The sequence below is a fragment of the Lemur catta genome, chromosome 9, assembly GCF_020740605.2.
Source record: "Lemur catta isolate mLemCat1 chromosome 9, mLemCat1.pri, whole genome shotgun sequence".
Lineage (NCBI taxonomy): Eukaryota > Metazoa > Chordata > Mammalia > Primates > Lemuridae > Lemur > Lemur catta.
Genome location: NC_059136.1, coordinates 323,313 through 342,943, shown reverse-complemented (window position 1 = coordinate 342,943; position 19,631 = coordinate 323,313). Strand labels below are relative to the sequence as shown.

General features: G+C 55.8%; 1 protein-coding gene across 5 annotated transcripts in view; it reads right to left on the bottom strand.

Moving 5' to 3' along the window:
• The window catches only part of TBC1D2B (TBC1 domain family member 2B), a 59,039-nt gene extending 39,408 nt beyond the window's left edge, over positions 1-19,631 (bottom strand). The window contains exon 1 of one of the 5 annotated variants that reach the window (XM_045560485.1): positions 19,249-19,631. In XM_045560485.1, coding sequence (XP_045416441.1) covers positions 19,249-19,587 — 339 coding nt within the window. In that variant the 5' untranslated portion in view covers positions 19,588-19,631. Of the gene's footprint in view, positions 1-5,425; positions 5,450-19,248 lie in introns of those variants that run through there. The other 4 variants (XM_045560486.1, XM_045560490.1, XM_045560488.1 and 1 more) reach the window with 4 other exon arrangements.

The window sequence follows — 19,631 nt, the reverse complement described above, 5'->3', positions numbered from 1 at the left end:
ATTTGTCCCAACCCACAGAATGTGCACAGCAGAGTGACGAAGACGGCGGGTGGGGGGAGCCCGGAGGGGACCAAGCAAATGAGCCCGGCTGTGGACAGACCAGACCGCAGCTGCGGGTCCCGGGTCTCCAGGCTGCCCGCAAAGGAGCCAGGAAGGGGGACGGCGGCCCCCGGCGAGGCGTGCAGACTCAGGCACGGCGGCTCCCAGGACCGGGGGCAGTGGAGGAATCTCTGGAGGCTGACAGCAAGAGACAGGCCTGGAGGCCAAACTGCCACTCCCCACAGGCAAAGGACAACCTCCGGGTGCTGTGGCTACAACCTGGGTCTTTCCAGTGACGCCGGCACACCGGGCCCCAGGCCAGGAAAACCCACGATAGGATCTTTGGGTTTTTACAGAAAATTCTTCCAGCTACCAACCAAGCCACCATTGCATCCATTCGTTCAACCAACACTGACCGACCACCTGCCCGGCCCCTGGAAGGGGGCGTGGCCTAGTGAAAAAGGAAAACAAACCAGCACTTTCCGCAATGCACCGGGAGCTCCGACAGACGGCCAGCGGGCGGGCTGGACAGCACCGCAGAGGGACACCGGGCCGCGGAGGGACACCTGGCCGCTCAGGGCACCTGGCCGCGGAGGGACACCTGGCCGCCCAGGGACACCGGGCCGCGCAGGGACACCTGGCCACACAGGGGCGGTGTGGCAACGGGCAAGGTGCTCACAGTGCAGGACACCTGCCACCTGCACGTTCAAAAGCTTCGAAGTACCGGCTTAATATCCAGCTTCCCCAACAAAACCTCAGGATGTTTCCTCTTCTCCAGCGTCCAGCCCAGTGCCAGGCACAGCAGGTCAGTGTTTAGGGAGGAAGTAAGCGGAGGAGTAAAGGAGGGAATGACCGGGAGGTGACGCAGCAGCTCGGCCCCACAGGGGAGGCAGGCGGCAGCCAGAGGAACAGGGAGGGGAGCGGTCCCAGGGAGAGGAGAGCGTCTGCCGAGGTCCACAGGCCAGAGAGCGGGGCGAGGGGAGGCTGGGAGGGGCAGGGACCAGGCCAGGAGGGACTTGTGCGCCTTCCTGAGGTGGGAGGGGACAGGGAACTGGCAGGGCAGTGACAGGGTTAGACACTGTCATGCGGATGGAGGGGGGAGGCAGGTGCAGGGTTTGCCAGGGGGAGGGGACTAGTGGAGGCCGGAACCCACTTGAGGGAACCGTGACTCACAGCCCGGTGTGTGGCCGCAGGGGTGCAGCCAGCAGAGCACAGGCTGTCTGTGGGGGGCAGGGGGAGCCCCAGGGAACAACTGTCGCCACAGGCTGACCCCAGAGCCCACCCCGTCCTCCTCCCTCCCTTTGCAGGAGGGGAGGCCCAGGAAGGGCAGTGACTTGTCCGGGTCACACAGGTGTCAACACCAAGACCCCCGTCTGCCAGCCCAGCCCAGAGGGAAGCATGCTGGGTGAGGGTGTCTGCGAGCTCCGGCCCCCACCCTCCGGCCTGCTGGGCTCCCCCAGCCCCGGCCGGGGACAGCACGACGGGTGGGCCGAGCATCCAGGGGCCTCTGCTCAGGCCGGGGAGGTGCCGGGACACCTGCTCTGCTGCCTGTCCCCTGCCAGGACATGTGGCCACGTCTCTGTCCACGCCCAGGGACAACGGGCTGCTCAGAACACCCGGCACACGCCCTGGTCAGGTCAGTCACCGACCTGTCTCCTGTGACGTGGGCACCATGAAAAACCTGCTCTTCACAAGAAAACCTTTTCCCTTTCAACCTTCAAGTATGAGATCTAACTGGGGGCCGATCAGTAACCTCTCAGTCACCTCTCGCTGAATTCCTGGGGCAAGAGAACGTTCAGAGCCCATGCATGCCTTCAATGTCTGACACGCTATCTATCGTGCCGCTGAGATCTCGCCAAAGCAGGAAAAACTACCTCAAGATACTGATTAACTGGGTTCACTTCGTTTCAAAAAAAATCTAGAAATCACTAGAAGAATCTTGACTTCAAGCCCCAATAGCCAGTCAGAGTCTGCTGGACGTTTGCAGCGGCTCTGGGGCATGTGCCTGGGGGCGGAGAAAACCCAGAGGCCTTTCCTGGGGGAGCTGGACCCCAAAGACAGGGACACACGGAGTGGAAGACAGGACTCAGGAACAGTGAAGACGGCAGAGTCAGCAGAAATCCAGAAAGCCTCTGCGTTTCCATCCGGCACCGTGTTAGCAGAGAACTAAGCTGGGCCCCAGCCTGGTTCGGTCCTGCTCAGCCGTGATCACAAACATGCATCGTCACGGCCCCAGCCCTGGGAAAGTCTGTCTAGATTTGCCTGTCCACGGCAGCCACCAGCCACACGTGGCTACTGAGCCATGAAACGTGGCCATGTGACGAATCTTTCAGACACCTTGGATTTAATAAAATACAGTTTTAAATTTACTTTCACCTGTTTAATGCGGCTATTCGAAACATTTAACGTGTGCATGTGGCTCACACTGAACGGTCTGGTGCCATCACACCGGCAGACTGACTCTACCCCGAGGGCCACGGCTGCTGGGACATCCAGCCTGGGGGGACGGTGCCTTGGGATCCCAGCGTAGGCCGAGGGCACGGGGTCCACACCGTCCCCTCCACAGCACACTGAGACTCAGGATAAATCCTCTCTTCTCTCAACAGGTTCGTCCGCATCTCCAACCCCCCACGCGCTGCTGTGTGATCCAAGGAGAGGCCAGTGTTCCCGAAGGACCAACGCCTGCGGTCGGGCTGATGGCTCACAGCTTCCGCGCCCTCAGGGCCCCTTCCCAGAGGGGGCAAGCGGGACCCCTGGACAATGTCCCTCACAGACCGTGCCTGCTGTGCCTCTCGCTGGGAGTCCCCTCCACAGCACCGAGGCTCAGTGGGTGGCAACGAGCCGTCCCGGCTGGTGCTCACCACCCCCCCACGGCACCCACCAGGCACCCTCTGGCCGGGGGAGGGGGTCAGTTCTGCCCCCACTCCTCAGACCGACCACTGGAAATGCGGTGGTCCAAGTTCTGGAGGGCCAGACGGGTTTTCCCATCCGCCAGTAGGAAGCTCCGCAGCTCAGCTCTCAGAGGGCTGAGAGCCACTGCCAGGCAAGCGCCCGGTGGGAAGCCGGGTGTCAGCATCTGCTGTCTGATGGGTCACCAGGCCATGGCCTGAGTCTCCCGTGACACCAGCTTCTCCAACTCCTACTCATCCTTCACGGCCCAGTGCAGATGCCCCTTGTCAGAGGAAGTCTCCCTGTCATGAGATCTCCATGCTCTGAATGGGGGGCTCACGGCACCCTGTGGCCCAGGTAACCTTCCCACAGGGATGGGGCACTCGCTAAGGCCAGCCCTGCGGGTCTCCGTAGGACACAAGACGCCCAGCACAGCGCCTTGAACACAGTCAAGCACCCGAACACCGGACTCATTCTCTCCTGAGGTGCCGTTGTTGCCAATCCCTCAAGACGACCAAATCCCAGATCAAGCAGGTGCCGATCCCGACATGAGAGTCCAAGCCGAACTCTTGGAAAGCGACTCTGGCTGTGTCCCACACAACCGCACGGGGGGCCTGGGAGAGCGGAGGCACAGAGGCCTGGGTGGGCACAGTCCTGACACAGCAGCCACCTGCTGCTTTCGGTGCCACACACAAGGTGACGTCACGGAATAAGAGCAGGCCCCCTGCATTCTGCTGGAGGTGGGGACACAGATCTTAATAGCTGGCTGGGAAGGACCACGTGAGCCCCAGCTACTCCCAGAAACCTCTGTCCCCAGGTCTCCAGTGGCCCAGAACCCAGAAGCCCACTCCTGTGTGATGCGGCCTGGCCACCTGTCCCTTCTCTTGGGCCCCAGGGACTCCCTCCCCCCCCAACCCTGACCTGGTGCTCAGACAAGCCCCACTGTCGGGTGGAGTCATGTGACCACGAGCGGACTGGTGTCAGCACAGGTGCCCCGAGGGCCATGCGGGCAGGAGAGGCGTCACCTGGGGACAGGCCGGAGCAGTGACCGCGGCACACACAGCGCCAGGCCTCACCGCCAGCCGGGCTCTCATCTCAGCTGTTCTGTTCCTGCTCTGTGACCCTTCGGCAAACAGTCGCCTCCCATCAACATTTAGTACGTTTTAGAAGCCACAGTAAGGCTCGTGTCCTTCGACCCACAGTCCCAGTCCTGGGAATCCAAAAGAAGAAAAGGGGAAAACACCAGGCACACAAGACGTCCACCACGCACCTGGCAACAAATGTTCCCTACGAGCCCAACTCGAGCCGAGTGCAGCCGAGGGTGGCAGGGACCCAGAACCGGGTGGGTCCTGCTTAATCCCACCTCTGAGACCCTCCCAGCACGCAGACGTCTCCCTCGACGCCGGCAGTGGGCATGGAGAGACTCGTTCACAGCCACAGTCAACATAAAGTGTGCGGGTACACGACCAAGAAATCCTGACGCTTAACATAAACTTCCATGGAATCCAGTCAGAATTCCGAATGCTCCTCAAACCACAGCAAAGAGATCATGAAATCTGTCTAAAGTCTAATCTTTGAGAATTCTAAAAAAATTTAAGGGGTGTGGGCCTTACCTTACCAAATAGTTAAAAATGTTATAAAGCCACAAGCAGCACTGTATCGCCAAAAATATAAAATATAGGGCTAAGCACATATTAAAATATTTATTCAGCACTGTGGATCAAACCAGTGGAAAAGTATTAATTCTTAAATAATAGCATTAGGACAACGAGTCAAAAATCTGAAAAAAATTTATGAATGATGACCTAAGTGAAAAACCTATCATAATAAAAAATAAATTCAAGTTTGAGACAAGATTTAATCAATTAATGAATTTAATAAAAACCATTAAATGAATTTAAGACATTAATGATTTTAATAAAAACCACTAAATTACTAGAAGAAAATTCCTACACAATTAAAATTAAGTATCTATCGCTTTCTGCCTCTTGTAACAAGAACTGTGCAGATTTCCACCAAATCTTAAAGGTGTGGGGGGGACGGCCCAACTGAAGGTCGAGCAGTGTGGACGGCAGAAGCTCCCGGGGAAAGTTCTAGTAGAAACCTCTGAACGGCTGAAACTGACGTGCAATCAGCGGCCACCAGACCCCACCCAGAGAACAAACGCCGTGTGCCCCACGCCGAGGACAAGGAAAACAAACGGCTCTCGCCAGACGGAGCCCAGAACTGAAAACCAGAGAGACAGACGCTCCCGCGGGGAGCCCCGAGCTGCTTCTCCCACAGGTAACGTGGGAGCCACTAACTTCGATGTCACAACACACGAAATCGCTGCCCTCACACTTCTGTTCTCTTGGAAGGTAAAGTCCTTTCCAAACCCACAGAGAAAGCAAGCAAGGAAAATGCCTGCACATCTAAAAATACCAAAAATAAAATTAAAACGACGACAAGCTGAGAGAGAGGACCCCTTCCAAGTGCCGGGCGCAGTGTGGAGTCTCACCCGCCGTAGCTCCGCAGTCCACACCTGGCTGGCGCTGAGGGGGTCCCGTTGCCCGGTGAGCTCCTATTCCATGCACCTTTATTTTTTTTAGAAAATCGTGTTTTAGACTTTTATTTCAAATAATGACGCACATTTGCTGTGGAGAATTTGGAAAACACAGAAAAACAAAGCAGAAAATAAAATGAACACAACTGTATCACCAGAAATGACCTCTATCAACACTCTGGTGCACTTGTTCCAAATACTTTTTCTATCCATAAATATATATAAGTATTTTCTTTTTAAATCTGTAATAAAATTATAGGCTGATCCGTAATGCATATTGCAAGTGATTAATGTTAGACATCAATTAAGCAACAGGTGCCAGACGCCGGGCTACACTTTGCACAGACTGGCACCCTCACACCAGCCTCCCGGCCCCACTCGCCAGGGCCCCAGGGCCCCACTGCCTGGGCACAGACCCCAGCCCCACCACTGCTCGCCGTGTCAGGCGAGCCCTCAGCTTGCCCAGGCCTCAGACTGCTGGCTGGTAAAACTGAAATAACAACAACAGGAACCTGCTTCACGGTGCCGTCACGAGATCAAATGGGCTGACGTGTGTGAAACTCACCACGCAGCCCGTACTCATCACCAACCCTCGGTGTCACCCCCATCACCCAGGATGTCACAGCCACTGGGCACGGTCAACACTCAAGCCTGGGTCTGTGCTGCTTGCTACCAGCAGGAAGGACCGGCATGCACATCCAAGACAAAACCCACCTCTCAGCAGTTCGGCAGGAATCGGAAGTTCCTCTGTGTTTGTCCTCAAATACTGAAATGCTGATGACCTCAACCAACAGCAAAGTTCAGCTGAAAACCCTGTACTGGGCGGGCACGGTGGCTCACGGTGTCATCCCAGCACTTTGGGAGGCTGAGGCAGGAGAACCGCTTGAGGCCAGGAGTTCAAGACCGGCCTGAGCAAGAGCGAGACCCCGTTTCTACAAAAATTAGAGAAATCAGCTGGGCGTGGTGATGCTCACCTGTCCTCCCAGAGGCAGGAGGGTCCCTCGAGCCCAGGAGTGCGAGGTTGCAATGAGCTGTCGTGGTAACACTGCACTCCATGTCAGGACACAGAGCGAGACCCTGTCTCAAAAAAAGAGAAAAAAAACAAAAGAAAAGAAAACCCTGTACTGGCTTCAGGGGCAAAGACAACTCCCACACCAGAGGCCAGGCCCCCATCAGAGCAGAGGGTGCACCAGGCATCAGATCTGGGGACGCTGGCACAGGGTCCCTGCCGAGACCACGACCACCAGTCTGTAAGGCGCTTCCCACCGATGCTCTAGCCAGCTTTGCTGTAAGAACATTTCTTAAAACTAGACCGCGGTGAGCAGCAGCAAGACCACACACACAGACGTGGAGAGGAGAGGGCCAGTTCTCGCAGACTCTCGCTCCCCGACTGCCGATGCTCCCCCCGGGCCTCTGCCACAGCCCAGCTAGTCCTGCTGTCCTCAGCCCCTCTCCAATCCCTCCCCTGACACCTCGCCAACAAAGTCATCTGTATCACATGCTTACAGCTCTCCGAGGGCCTCCAAGGGCCACGCAATTTGGCACGGTGACGTGGCCCACACTGCCCGAAACTCTGCGAGAGTGTGACCTTTCTCCCACACGCCCACCAACGCCAGCGCTGTGCCCACTGCACTCAGACTCGTCCTCGCTCGAGACCCAGTTCAATCATCCTTCTGACGTCCCTTACAGAACCAATCACTCATCCCTCCAGCGTGCTGGACACGACGTGCCACCTCCGTCACCCACTCAGGGGAGCCAACGCCGGGTTCCTCCCCACAGGCCCAAGTCCCAGCATGGTTACAAGCCAAAAGAATGAATAATCAATGGTCACGAAGGAGCCACAGAAAACAGAACATACACACAGATGGGTTAAGTCTGCACACCTCACAGAGAACAACTAAGGCTGCAGATAGTTTCACGCACCCTTGTTTCTTAAAAAAGATGCAATGGCTGCTCAGAATGAAGGAATTTCTTTTGTTTCTTGAACTTAAGGAAGGATACCTGGACTTATAAGAAACGTCTAAGGTAATTTTTTCCGTAAGCAACAGAAAGCACCGGGCTATTGTGAGCACCCTCATAACACAAAACGAAATTCAGACGGAAAACAGACTGCAGCCCCAGATCTGATAAATAGCTTTAGGTTCCAAATTTTCTCCTGAGTGTTTCAAAATTATGCGCCTGGAAACAATCTCAAGGGATCTGGCCCAGCACCAATGGAAAAAAAAAAAAAAAAAAATGTATTTTTTCCCTGGGAAGGTTTTGAAATCTTCTGTTTCAGCCCAGTTAACAGAGACCGAGAAGGCAAATACAGGACCGCTTGGCTCCTTCGAAAATGGAATTCAGCTTCACAACCTCTGTTCCTCTAGTGAACACAGTAAATTCTCACTTTGTACCTTCTGAAATTGCTGTCTTAAAATCAGCATTTTCCTGTATCTCCTCAAAATAATCAGGTATCTCATTAAAATAATTCGCTCGAACTCCGTTCCAAAGGCTGAGCAAACACTGGAGGCCACAGTCAACCTTCCCCCAGTGCGAGACGAGGGTCGGCCCCCCAGGAGTGCGGGGTCCTCACCCGCCGGGGGCGGCAGACACTCAAGCACCAGCTTCTAAAGCGCAGACGCCTGGAGAGAAAATTCGTGTCCGAAACCCGTCTTCAGCTAATACTTTCTTCCGCTGTTGTCCATTCAGTAGAGATTGACAGCTGAGAGCTGCTGACGGGGGAAGAGTCTACACACGGAACACGGAAAAGCCGCCGTGCATTCACAGGGAAAGGGGCCAAGCAGACAACCACGCTTTGGGGCCCCTCGCAGCCCAGGTGGCCACCTGGGGGCCACAGACCTCGTCAGGACAGGGGCAAGGACAAGGCCACTCCCGGAGCCTGCTCTTCCCCCAGGAAATGTCAAAATGCTTTCTGTTTCAGAGAGGGGGAGCACGTGGCCGGCGAGTGACCGCAGGGCTGCATTCCCGCGGCCCCAGCAGCTCCGCGTTGCACAACACAGGAGAGCTCAGGACACGTGAAACACGCAGGGCCACGGCCTCCCGGACAGCTCTGCTCCCCCTGCCCACAACGGCTCCACACACCACGCAGCACCTCGTCATTCCGGTTTGGTGTTTTCCTAACTAAAACTGGGACATGGAGTGACTAACTTAACATGAAGTTTTAGGGACTGAGGTCGGGAGGGCAGATTCCCAGGCTCCACCCATCAGAGCCCCGGGGGCAGCGGAGCCTGCCTGGCCTTTCCGTGGGTTTACAGGGGTGTCTGGGGGCCGGGTCGAATTCTGACGGTCCTTTCAGGCAGAGTTGGTGTCTCCAGAGAGCACCAGAGGGTCCTCCTGCATCACTCTGCTGCCCACCCCCCTCTGGGGCACAGCTGGGGGCCCTCAAAGCGCTGACCAGCTCTGTGGCGGTGACAATCAGTGAACCTCACGTCTCAGAAATACCTGAAGACGCCAAGCGCACAGCTGCCCTCCGGAACCCGCCCTGCAGGCCCACGGAGGAACCCTGGCACGCCGTGTCCGCCAGCCACTGAGACCGGCACAGGGGACGGAAACCACAGAGCCTGCGGAGAATTGGGCCAAAAACTGTTGTTCTGGAGCAGAGAAGCTCAACATGCAAAGCAGATACACAGCTGTGAACCACAGAGAGTCAAATCAGGGGGAAAGGGCTCACACTCCAGTGCTCTCCACCCACGGAGCAGTTTCTAGTGCTCAGAAACCCGCCAGCAAGCGGGGCCCGTCTGCTCCTCGTCGCCAAGCAGGATTCGGATCTGGGGGACACTGTTTCTCAGAGAGGCCCCCAGATCTGCCATCTAGGGCCAGATGCTGGACACACACGCGGATCCCTGAGACCCGCCCGGGCCTGCTACCCGGGTAGACTCCCCAGGGCAGGAACCCCACAGTCTGCATTCTCACGGGGTCCAGGGGCCTCTTTCCCGCACTGGAGCTGAGCCACGGGGCTGAGGGAGACGCTTCCCTCTGAAAGGCAGAAATGAACAAAGTCCTAACAGCGCATCGGCTCTGGGACAATACGTACGAGAGAGCCGTGTGAACTGTGAAGCCTAAAAACTGGTTCATGCCGAGGCCAGAGGACACGGCTCACAGAGCAGAAAGAGCAATCCAGCCAACTGCCGGGGACCCACCTTCCCCGGTGGACCAAAGAGAGAACCAAAGCCACCTTCCCAGAGACGGGTCCTGAAGACAGACGCACCAGGGGACATCGGTGACGCTTCCCGTCAAGTCAGCCCAGCTGGAGTTTATAGCCTACGCTGTTAATTCCCAGCCTCATGAGACTAAACGTCTTGAATCTGTGCCCAACATAAAATAGTTAACGTACAGTTTGAGTATTTGTATACAGCAACTAAAAAGAGAATATGCCTAATTTCCTGCTAATCGATTAAGCTGGGTGCATGAAGCAAGCATCATAAAACTTCTGGGCTTAAAGATAGTAAAATGTTGTTCATGTGTCTGGAGAAGGTTTTAGTATCAGCGTTGCCACTAACGAGCTGTGCGACTCAGTTTCCTCACCCGTATCGTACAGGGGCAGGACAGGCAGACCTCTGAGGGCCTCTCCAATCCTGACTTGGGGATAACGAGCCTCGGAGCAAAAACACCCAATGACGTCGTCCAGCTCACGCAGCCAACTACCGACAAGGCCCCAGTCACACCCCAGGACAGGGCCAGGACGGGCTCCCTGGGGCCAGGGGCAGCTAGATGCCAACGGCTGCAGCAAAGCCCGTTAGGCAAACGGCTGGTTGTGCTCGTTTAGAAAGCCGGGCCACCTTCCCTGCAAGCACAGCCTCCCCTGAACACTAGAGAGCTGGAGAGGGAAATGAACTCTGGGCTTGCTGCCCGGAAATAATTCCTATAATGTAAGATCAACATCTCTGATAACACTGGCCTGCCCACCTCCAGTCCACGCCAGGCCTGGCATCCAAACTCGCATGGACAAGTTCTCGCCGGGGGCAGGCTGCTCCTTCAGTGGCCCTCGCCCTGAAAGGGGCAGAGAGGAGAAGCCCAGAGGATCCCAGCTCCCTAATCCCCCTTCTCACACCGGGTCCCAGTTCTCCCACAAATTCTACAAAAGGGAAGAAAATGGCCAAGTGCTCAAACTCTTGAATAGACAGTGATTCCCTCTTCCTGGGAACATATCTTCTTGCTAAGCCAAGAGGAACTAAGTCTGAGCAGCTATACAACTGTACCAAAATTTACCAGCTCCTCCGCCCCACCTCTTCCAGGGACGTTTTTCTTTTTCCTTTTTTTTTTTTTGAGACAGAGTCTCACTCTGTTGCCTGGGCTAGAGTGCAGTGGCGTCAGCCCAGCTCACAGCAACCTCAAACTCCTGGGCTCAAGCAATCCTCCTGCCTCAGCCTCCCAAGTAGCTGGGAGTACAGGCATGCGCCACCATGCCCGGCTAATTTTTCTATATATAGTTTTAGCTGTCCATATAATTTCTATTTTTAGTAGAGACGGGGTCTCACTCTTGCTCAGGCTGGTCTCGAACTCCTGAGCTCAAACCATCCTCCCGCCTTGGCCTCCCAGAGTGCTAGGATTATAGGCGTGAGCCACTGTGCCCGGCTCAGGGAGGTTTTTCTTGATAATCAGTCATATCGATCTCCCCAGCTCCATTATGCTTACAGAAATTATTACACAAACCACATATTTCTGGCCCTGGGCCACACCCAAATTAGTATTTTATATACAGATGTCCCCTGCCCTTCATTTACTATGAAGAGGGGCCAGACCTCTCTCAGAATCAAAAAATTTGCAGACATTTGATATTTACCTTCCAATGCTGAATACTACAGACAAATACGGTCTCTCTCCAACATTTCTTTTTCAAAATTCTTGCAATTCTTTGATTATATCAGGTGCTAAGCTATTTTTAAAGTCTTAACACTCTAGTTTCTTAAATCAATGGAAAACTGTCCCTGCTGTATCTGCAGCAAGAGTCACAGTGCTTGAATATGGTGGATGCTCAAAATATTTGCTAAATACGTGGACACTGCAAATCTCCCTTCGACCATGAAATAAGAGCGTCATCCCCCCCACACACACACACAGCAGGAGGGGACAAGGGCTTGGAGCGTTCGTTTAGCCAACAAGTATACACTGAGCATCTAACAGGTGCCTGGCATTCTTCTAAGGACTAAAACTACGGTGGTAAACTTATACAAAGAAAAATCTCTGCCCTTATGGAGTTTCTCCTCTAGCTGAACACAACATCAGATGCTCAAAGACGAGAGCAGGAAACAAAACCATCTTGAACCTCCTGTCGGCTCAGGGCTTCCCGTGCTGCCTGGTGGGTTACTGCTTATCGGATTATCTCAAAAACTGCAGCCTCCAGGGACCCTCTCAGCTTCTCGCCCCTGGGAAGGCCTCACACATACAAGTGCGGGGTGTTTACCGCGCTACGCAGAGGATTTGACAGAACACTAGCTAGAAGCACCACTTTCTCCAGTTCACCATTTCCATAGTGCGTTCACTCCGTGAAGGCAAACAAAACCTAGCTGAGGACTGCTCTGATAGGATTTAGGCAAACACCCACTCGAAATGTCCCTACCGCATAAATTCTCTCTACTATCAGAACCAAAATTTCCTAATCAAAACTCCTTCCCCTCCCCCAATCTGAGTCATTCCTATAATATCAGAGTTCTTTTCCTTCTTTGAGGGGGAAGAGGTCCCTGTTTCTATTCTGCTCTGACTGGAGGTGGGCAGTCCGCAGCCCAGGGGCCGATGGGAAAGGCGTCTGACTGCAGGGGCCTGTCCACCCCCCTCAAGAGCCTCAGGGAGGGGCGGGTTGGTGCATCTCCACCCCGAATGCACCTGACCCCTCCCTCCGTTTCTCCGGAAATACAACAGTCACCCCCACAGGGGAAGGAAACCGTCCGTGCTCACAGGAGGAAAGCCAGTGCAGCACGGGGTAAGTCAACAAGGTTAAGGCAGCCGTAAGGTAAGGCCGGGCGCGGCGGCTCACGCCTGTAATCCCAGCACTCTGGGAGGCAGAGGTGGGAGGTCTTGAGGTCAGGCGTCCCAGACCAGCCAGAGCAAGAGTGAGACCCTGTTTCTATAAAAAAATAGAAAAATTAGCCGGGCATGGTGGCGTTTGCCTGTAGTCCCAGCTACTCGGGAGGATGAGGCAGGAGGATCGCTTGAGCCCAGGAACTTGAGGTTGCTGTGAGCTCGGCTGACTCCACGGCACTCTTGGCCAGATGACAGAGCAAGACTTCGTCTCAAATAAACTAAGGTAGCCATCAGGAATGCTTCAGGAAAGGAAGTCCACCAGGGTGAGGCAGGCCCCGGCCACACACAACCCCCAGAGCCAGCTTCAAAGACCAAAGCACGGCCCACTCAGAAACAATGGTGCTCCAGAAGCAACTGGCTGAGATATCTTCAACTTTGCACTCATCTTATTTTTAGACCTGTTTGCAGGTACGCAACATATAAATGCTTCAACCCTTCATGCGCACGCAAGACAATCCTCCCACATAGTTAAATGAAAATACTAGGCAAGACCAAACCATCGGCGCTGTGGTCCGAATGTTGTGTGTCCTGCCAAAATTCATACGTTCAAACCTAATCCCCAATGTGACAGTATCAAGAGGCGAAGCCTCCTGGGAGGTGATTAAGTCACGAGGGCAGAGCCCTCAGAAATGACATCAGTGTCCTTACAGAAGGCAGACAAAGCCTGTGTCCCTTCTCCCAGGTGAGGGCACAGCTGGACAGCACCGTCTCTGAAGCGGAGAGTGAGACCTCACCAGACATCGAGCCTGCTGGCACCTTCATCCTGGACTTCCCAGCCTCCAGAACTGTAAGAAATAAATCTCTGTTGTTTACAATCTACCCAGTCTACGGTATTTTGTTATAGCGGCCCGGACAGACTAAGATAATCAGTTTGGGAGGGGAAAAACAACTATTAGTCAAGCCCTGCTTACAACTCTTCACTGACTCTACAGCTCTTAAGACAAAGATCAAAACCCTGCCCTGGCCCTAAGGCCTGCCCCTTCCAAAGTCCAGGCCCCCTTCACCCCTAGCCGCTACCTGGCGCCCCCTGAGTCCCACATCAACCTGCCGTCCCATCTAAGGGCTCTGCCTACCCCATTTCCTCTGCACCCCCCACGTAACACCACCTCCTCCGTCACGTCTCAGCTCAGACGTCACTTCCTCAGGGAAGTCTCTCCCCTTCCCCCAACTGGATCCAAATCCCCGTCACGTCGGGTGGCATCTCCTCCCTGCCACACTTCCCGGCGCTGGCCTGTCTCCCCACTGCACAGAGAGCTCCACGAGGACAGGAACTGTGTTTGTCCTGCTCAGTCGCAAGCTCGGTGCCTCGGCACACACAGTGAGCGAATGAGGGAAGTTCCTGAGTCCTTCCTAAAACACCGGAGTCAGTGAGCTACAGTGCGGGGGTCACGTGTAGCCCACCGCCCAGTTCCGTACAGCCTACAAGCCAAGAATAGTTCTAACACTTTCAAAGGCTTGAAAAAAATCAAAAGAAAAATATTTCGTGAAATGTGAGAATGACACGAAATTCAAACTTCAGAGTCCATATATAGAAATTAGAACACAGCTATGCTAACTCTGTGATTGTTTCTCTACTGTAACCGCAGAGCAACGACAGGGAGGCTCGGCCTGCAAAACCTAAAACGTTTACGTTACGCCTCTTTACGTTAAGAGCTCGCCCTGCTGCGGCAGCATCCTCAGATCCCGACCGTGGCATGAAGTAAAAGACCTGAAAATGCAGGGGCTGCCGGTAATCCCCTCCTCTAGGGAAGGGGGCGTCACAGCCCCCCTTCTGGATTCCTGACACCTGTCATGTTCGGTGGGCACTCACTGAATGGCTGCCAGCTCCGTGCCATGCGGCAAGAAGGACATTTACAATAACATATCTGTGTATTCAGGAGTCCTGGCCGACCACTTCTGAAGGGCCGGAGCTCACACCCAAACCAACGCCTACTTGGTGACCTCCTATTTATTCATCCAACAAACGTCTAGCCGGGTGCCTTGTCCGAGCTCAGGCTGCTGTAACAAAAATACCACAGACCAGGCGGCTCAAGCACAGAAATTCACTCCTCGGTTCTGAAGGCTGAGCCATCCGAAATCCAGGTGCCGCCGATTCCTGTCAAGGGCCCCTTCCTGGTCTGCAGGGAGAGGCTTTCGCTGCGTCCTCAGAGGTGAAGAGACAGAGACCGTCTCTCTGGGGCCTCTTTTCATGAGGGCACTAACCCCACTCCTGACCCTGTACCCTCATGACCCAGTTCTTTCCCGAAGGCCCCCGCTCCCAAACACCACCACGCTGGGAGCAAGAGCCCCAACATACGAATCCTGCAGGGACACGAACGTTCTGTCCACGGCGCCTACTCTGTGCCAGACGCTGTTCTGGGAGCTGAGGACGCAAAGAGGAGCCCTCGGGGAGCTCACCCCCGGGCAGGCAGCGGAGCCAAGACCCCCCTGTGACGAAGACAGTGTGAGAGGCAGTGACAGCCACCGTGACACCACGAGCAGGACACCGCGCTTGGCTTTGAAGAACTTACTAACTGGGACGCCAGGGAACAGTTACGCCCCCATAACGTAAAGAGCGAACAAGGCCTCAAGACTCCTGAGCAGATGCCGCAGGGCGGGATGGTCTGGCAGAGCCGGGCAGCAGGGCAGGCTGGCTCTCCCCATCTGTTTTGTCATGCACGCATGTGATTGCCCAAGCTGGCAAACGTGTGTCACACAGCTAAGGGCAGCCTCAGCACCAGAGAATGTGCATCCTTCCCACAAACGCGGGCTAAGAATAGGGATGCAGAGCTGTTCAGCTATGTGTGCCAACACGCGTGTCCATTTGCGTGCCACATGCCTACAAGCGCGGGAGTGGAGAGAGGGGATTCGTGTGCTCACAATCAGTGATGCTCCTTGCTCCGGAGACCGCAGAGATCTGGAAGAACAGGGTTGTGCAAGCCTCGCCCTCGGCCAGTCACATGCTCTCCTCCCCCTTAGGGCCTCAGATTCCAGCAAAGCTCTAGAGGAGCCTTCAGCACCCCCACCCCCGCCACGCACACACACACACACACACACACACACACACACACACACACACACACACGCCAAGCATCAGCCTCTGCCAGATCCTCGTGGCAGTTTCCAGATGTCGAGTGAAATGTACTATACGCCGACCTGTCAGAACAGACAACACAAGCTACATACTTCTTGCTGCGCACACTCACTGTTCCCACCACCTCTGCTTGCAAAGAGGGTCTCAGACTAGCTCACGCTCTCAGGCAAATCACAGCCCCTCTCTGGCCTCTCTAGTCCCTCCCCTGGCAAATAAGGCACTAGACCAGATCCTGAGTTTATCTAGGATAGAGTTTACCAAGAAATTCCAGTATCAGCTTTCATTAAGACTCAAGCAGTAAAACATTTTGGAAAAGCCCAACAAAACCACAGCTTCTCCAGAGAAGGCTGAAAGATGTTTTAAAATAAGAAACATATGATGATAGAATAAGCAAATTGCTCATTTTTCTTTACTTTTTAACCCATCTGTCAGAAGAAATGGTATCTGTAAAATTATATCCAACTGTCTGAAGTCTGCACAGGGCTCAATCCTCACTAACCCCATCACAGAATCACTGGAAATAGGGGCTCCCCTATGGCCGGGCACCCCAAAGTGAAGCATTAAAGCTTACGGGAATCAGTTCTTGGATTGCAAAGGTGAAAAGGAAGATAAATTGCTAATTTCTACTTTTACCACCCTAAAATTTTTACTTTTATAGCTCAAAAGGAATTACTGTACACTGAAATTTACCCCTGAAAGTACAGCCTTACTCCTGAAGCCCTGCGCCCCTGAACTCACTGCCTGTGCCCCCGCTGTTCCACACAGCCAACACTTGGCCCGGCCTGTCTCATTCTGTAGCCAATTTAAGTTTACATACCAAGATATTCCTGCATAGTCAGTAACACACAGGAAAATGTATTTTAAAGAAATATTGTGCACTCTGGGAGGCCGAGACAGGTGGATCATTTGAGCTCAGGAGTTCAAGACCAGCCTGAACAAGAGCGAGACCCCGTCTCTACTAAAAATAGAAAGAAACTAGTTGGACAACTAAAAAAACACAGAAAAAATTAGCCGGGCACGGTGGCGCATGCCTGTAGTCCCAGATACTCGGGAGGCTGAGGCAGGAGGATCGCTTGAGCCCAGGAGGTTGAGGTTGCTGTGAGCTAGGCTGACGCCACAACACTCTAGCCCGGGCAACAGAGTGAGACTCTGTCTCAAAAAAAAAGAAAAAAAAAAGAAAAGAAAAGAAAAAGAAGTATTGAGAATATACAAAAAGATGCATAGCATAACATAACGTTGACGCACCTATCACCAAGTTCAGGAAAGAAAACACTGGAAAACAGTGGCAGCCCCCAAGGAGCCCATTCCCAGCCACATCCGCTGTCTTCCCACCAGCGGGACGCAGGGCTCTTCGCCCGGTGCAGCTCTCCCTCCCTACACGGCCCTCGTCCTCACGCTCTGTAGTCCTGTTTCGCATGATCTTCTCAATCTCCACATACATGGGATCATTCTGAACATAATCATTCTGTGACGTTTTACGTTTGTGAGAGTAATCCACATTGACACAGACAGGGCTCGTTCCTTCATGTTCACTACTGCGTAATATTCCATTACCTGATTATATCCCACACGTGGCCAAAGACACTGCTTGATGTTTTATGTGGCTGCCATGTGGTGCCATTTCCCATAACATCTTCCAGAATCCTCACAGCCACCCAATGAGGAAGGTAAGATTCCCACCAGACCACACAGGAAACTGAGGCAGAGAAGAGGTGTAACTTGCCCCACACATGCGAGCAGCAGGCTCTCGCTGCAAGTTCAAGTCCACCCAAGTCTAAAGCCGCATTCCTGACATTACACCACATAGCCCCACTTATGCAGACACCTCCACTACTCAAAAAAATTTTTAATGAAAAAACTGATAGAGTGCTCTAAAGTCATCCGAAAAAACCTGAAACAGGACACCCTATTTTCTTTGTTAACAAACAGTTCCGCAGGAAATTCATCTGACATAGGGACAGCCCACGTGGACACTGAGGACAAACCTCTGCCGTTGGCAAGAGTCCCTCACTGGGGTCATTCCCAGGTTGATACAGACACTCCAAGGAATCCCGAGCGGAGCTTCCACCCTGCTTGGCTTCCTTTGGAGAAACGGGCCGGCTGCACCCACTCAGAGATGGAATCAGACCCTGCTCGAATTGGCAAAAGCTGCGTCCACAGGGTTCCGAGGATCACTCCGGGGAGCAGCTTCAGCTGCCATGGGGTCTGGAGGTCTCTGGGAACAGGCCTGAGCCCACAGGGCAGGCGCCTGCCCACCCTGCTCCCACTCAGCCAGCGCTGAACGTGCTTCGTGCATCCCAGCCCTGCGGCTCTGGAGAAAGCCCAGCTCGCAACGCGGAAGAGAAGTGAGAAGAAGGAGGGTGGAGACTCACAGGGACCAGGCAGGGGGCAGAGCCTGCAGGGGGGCAGCCAGCTCCAGGCCTGGCCCGGACCCCCCAGGTGCTCTGGGCAGCAGGGCTCCTTGGAGACGGTGGGGTCTGGCTCCCCCCACAGTCCCAGGTACAGGGGAGGCCTCTGCACCCCAGCTCTCCTGACTCCGCCCCCACGTTTCTGCATGTGTCGCCCACACTGTGAGTCTCTGCTGGAAGATTCTGGAGCCTCCGGTGAGTGAGGCGTAACTACTGGAGCCTCGCTCCCACCTCTCCCAGCCGAAACAAAAGCAAGAAAACAGGCTCTGCCACTTACTGGCTGTGTGACCCTGGCTGAGGCACCCTGCCCACTCTGGTGGGGACCACAGGGGATTCTCCCTGAGAACCCCGCCAGTCTGGCTCTTCCTATCTACAGCGTTAAAAGCACCCACATTTACCGAGCAGTTCAGAGTATCCGTCATCTCCTGCCAACCCGCCTAGGAGGCGGCTACTGCTACACCCATTTTACAGGAAAAGCAGCGGACGCACAGAAAGGTTAAATAACCAACCCAAGGTCACAGGCAGAGTTAGAAGGAGGCCCCGGGGGCGGAAGCCCAGGGCAGTGCGTGCCCGGAGGGCTGCGCCGCACCCCCGCGCGGTGGAACGGGCGGGGGACACGAGAGGGGCCGAGACGGTGGGGGGACACGAGAGGGGCCGAGACGGTGGGGGGACACGAGAGGGGCCCAGAGGGTGGGGGGACACGAGAGGGGCCCAGAGGGCCGGGGGACACGAGAGGGGCCCAGAGGGCAGGGGACACGAGAGGGGCCCAGAGGGCCGGGGGACACGAGAGGGGCCGAGAGGGCCGGGGGACACGAGAGGGGCCGAGACGGTGGGGGGACACGAGAGGGGCCCAGAGGGCGGGGGGGACACGAGAGGGGCCCAGAGGGCGGGGGGGACACGAGAGGGGCCCAGAGGGTGGGGGGACACGAGAGGGGTCGAGAGGGGCCGAGACGGTGGGGGAGTCGAGAGGGGCCGACAGGGCGGGGGGACACGAGAGGGGCCGAGAGGGCGGGGGGACACGAGAGGGGCCGACAGGGCGGGGGACACGAGAGGGACACGAGAGGGGCCGAGGGCAGCGCAGGGCGAGGCTGAGGGTCACAGTGCGGGGCAGGGGGACGACAGCGGCGGCGCCAGCCACGCCGGCCCACACCCGGGTAAAGGGCGCGAGACCGGAGGGGACGGGCCGGGGAGGACGTGAGGAGGCCCCGGGGACGCGGGCGGGTGGGCGAGTCCGCGGGCTCGGCGAGGGGACCCAGCGGGGGCGGGCGCGGTCCCACCTTGAGCACCGTCACGGCGCCCGCGCTGTGCACCTGGAAGTGCGCGGGCGGCTCGGCGCCCGGCTCGGCCGCCTCGTCGGGGCCCTGGTAGCTGAAGCAGGCGTCCGCGATGTCCAGGTGGCCGAGCGGCAGCGCGTCCTGCGGGCTCTTGAAGTAGTAGAGGTAGCAGCGGCGCGCATCGAACACGAACCAGCGGCTGCGGTAGCCGCGCAGCGGGCCCTTGCCCGACAGCTTCTGCAGGTACCCGCACAGCCGCGCCGGCTCCCGCCCGGGGCCCGCCCCCGGCGCCGCGCCCTCGCCGCCGCCGCCCTCCTCCGCGCGGGCCCCGGGCCCCGGCATCGTCCGCCCGCGCCCGGCCCGCGCCCGGCCCCGGCCCCGCGGCC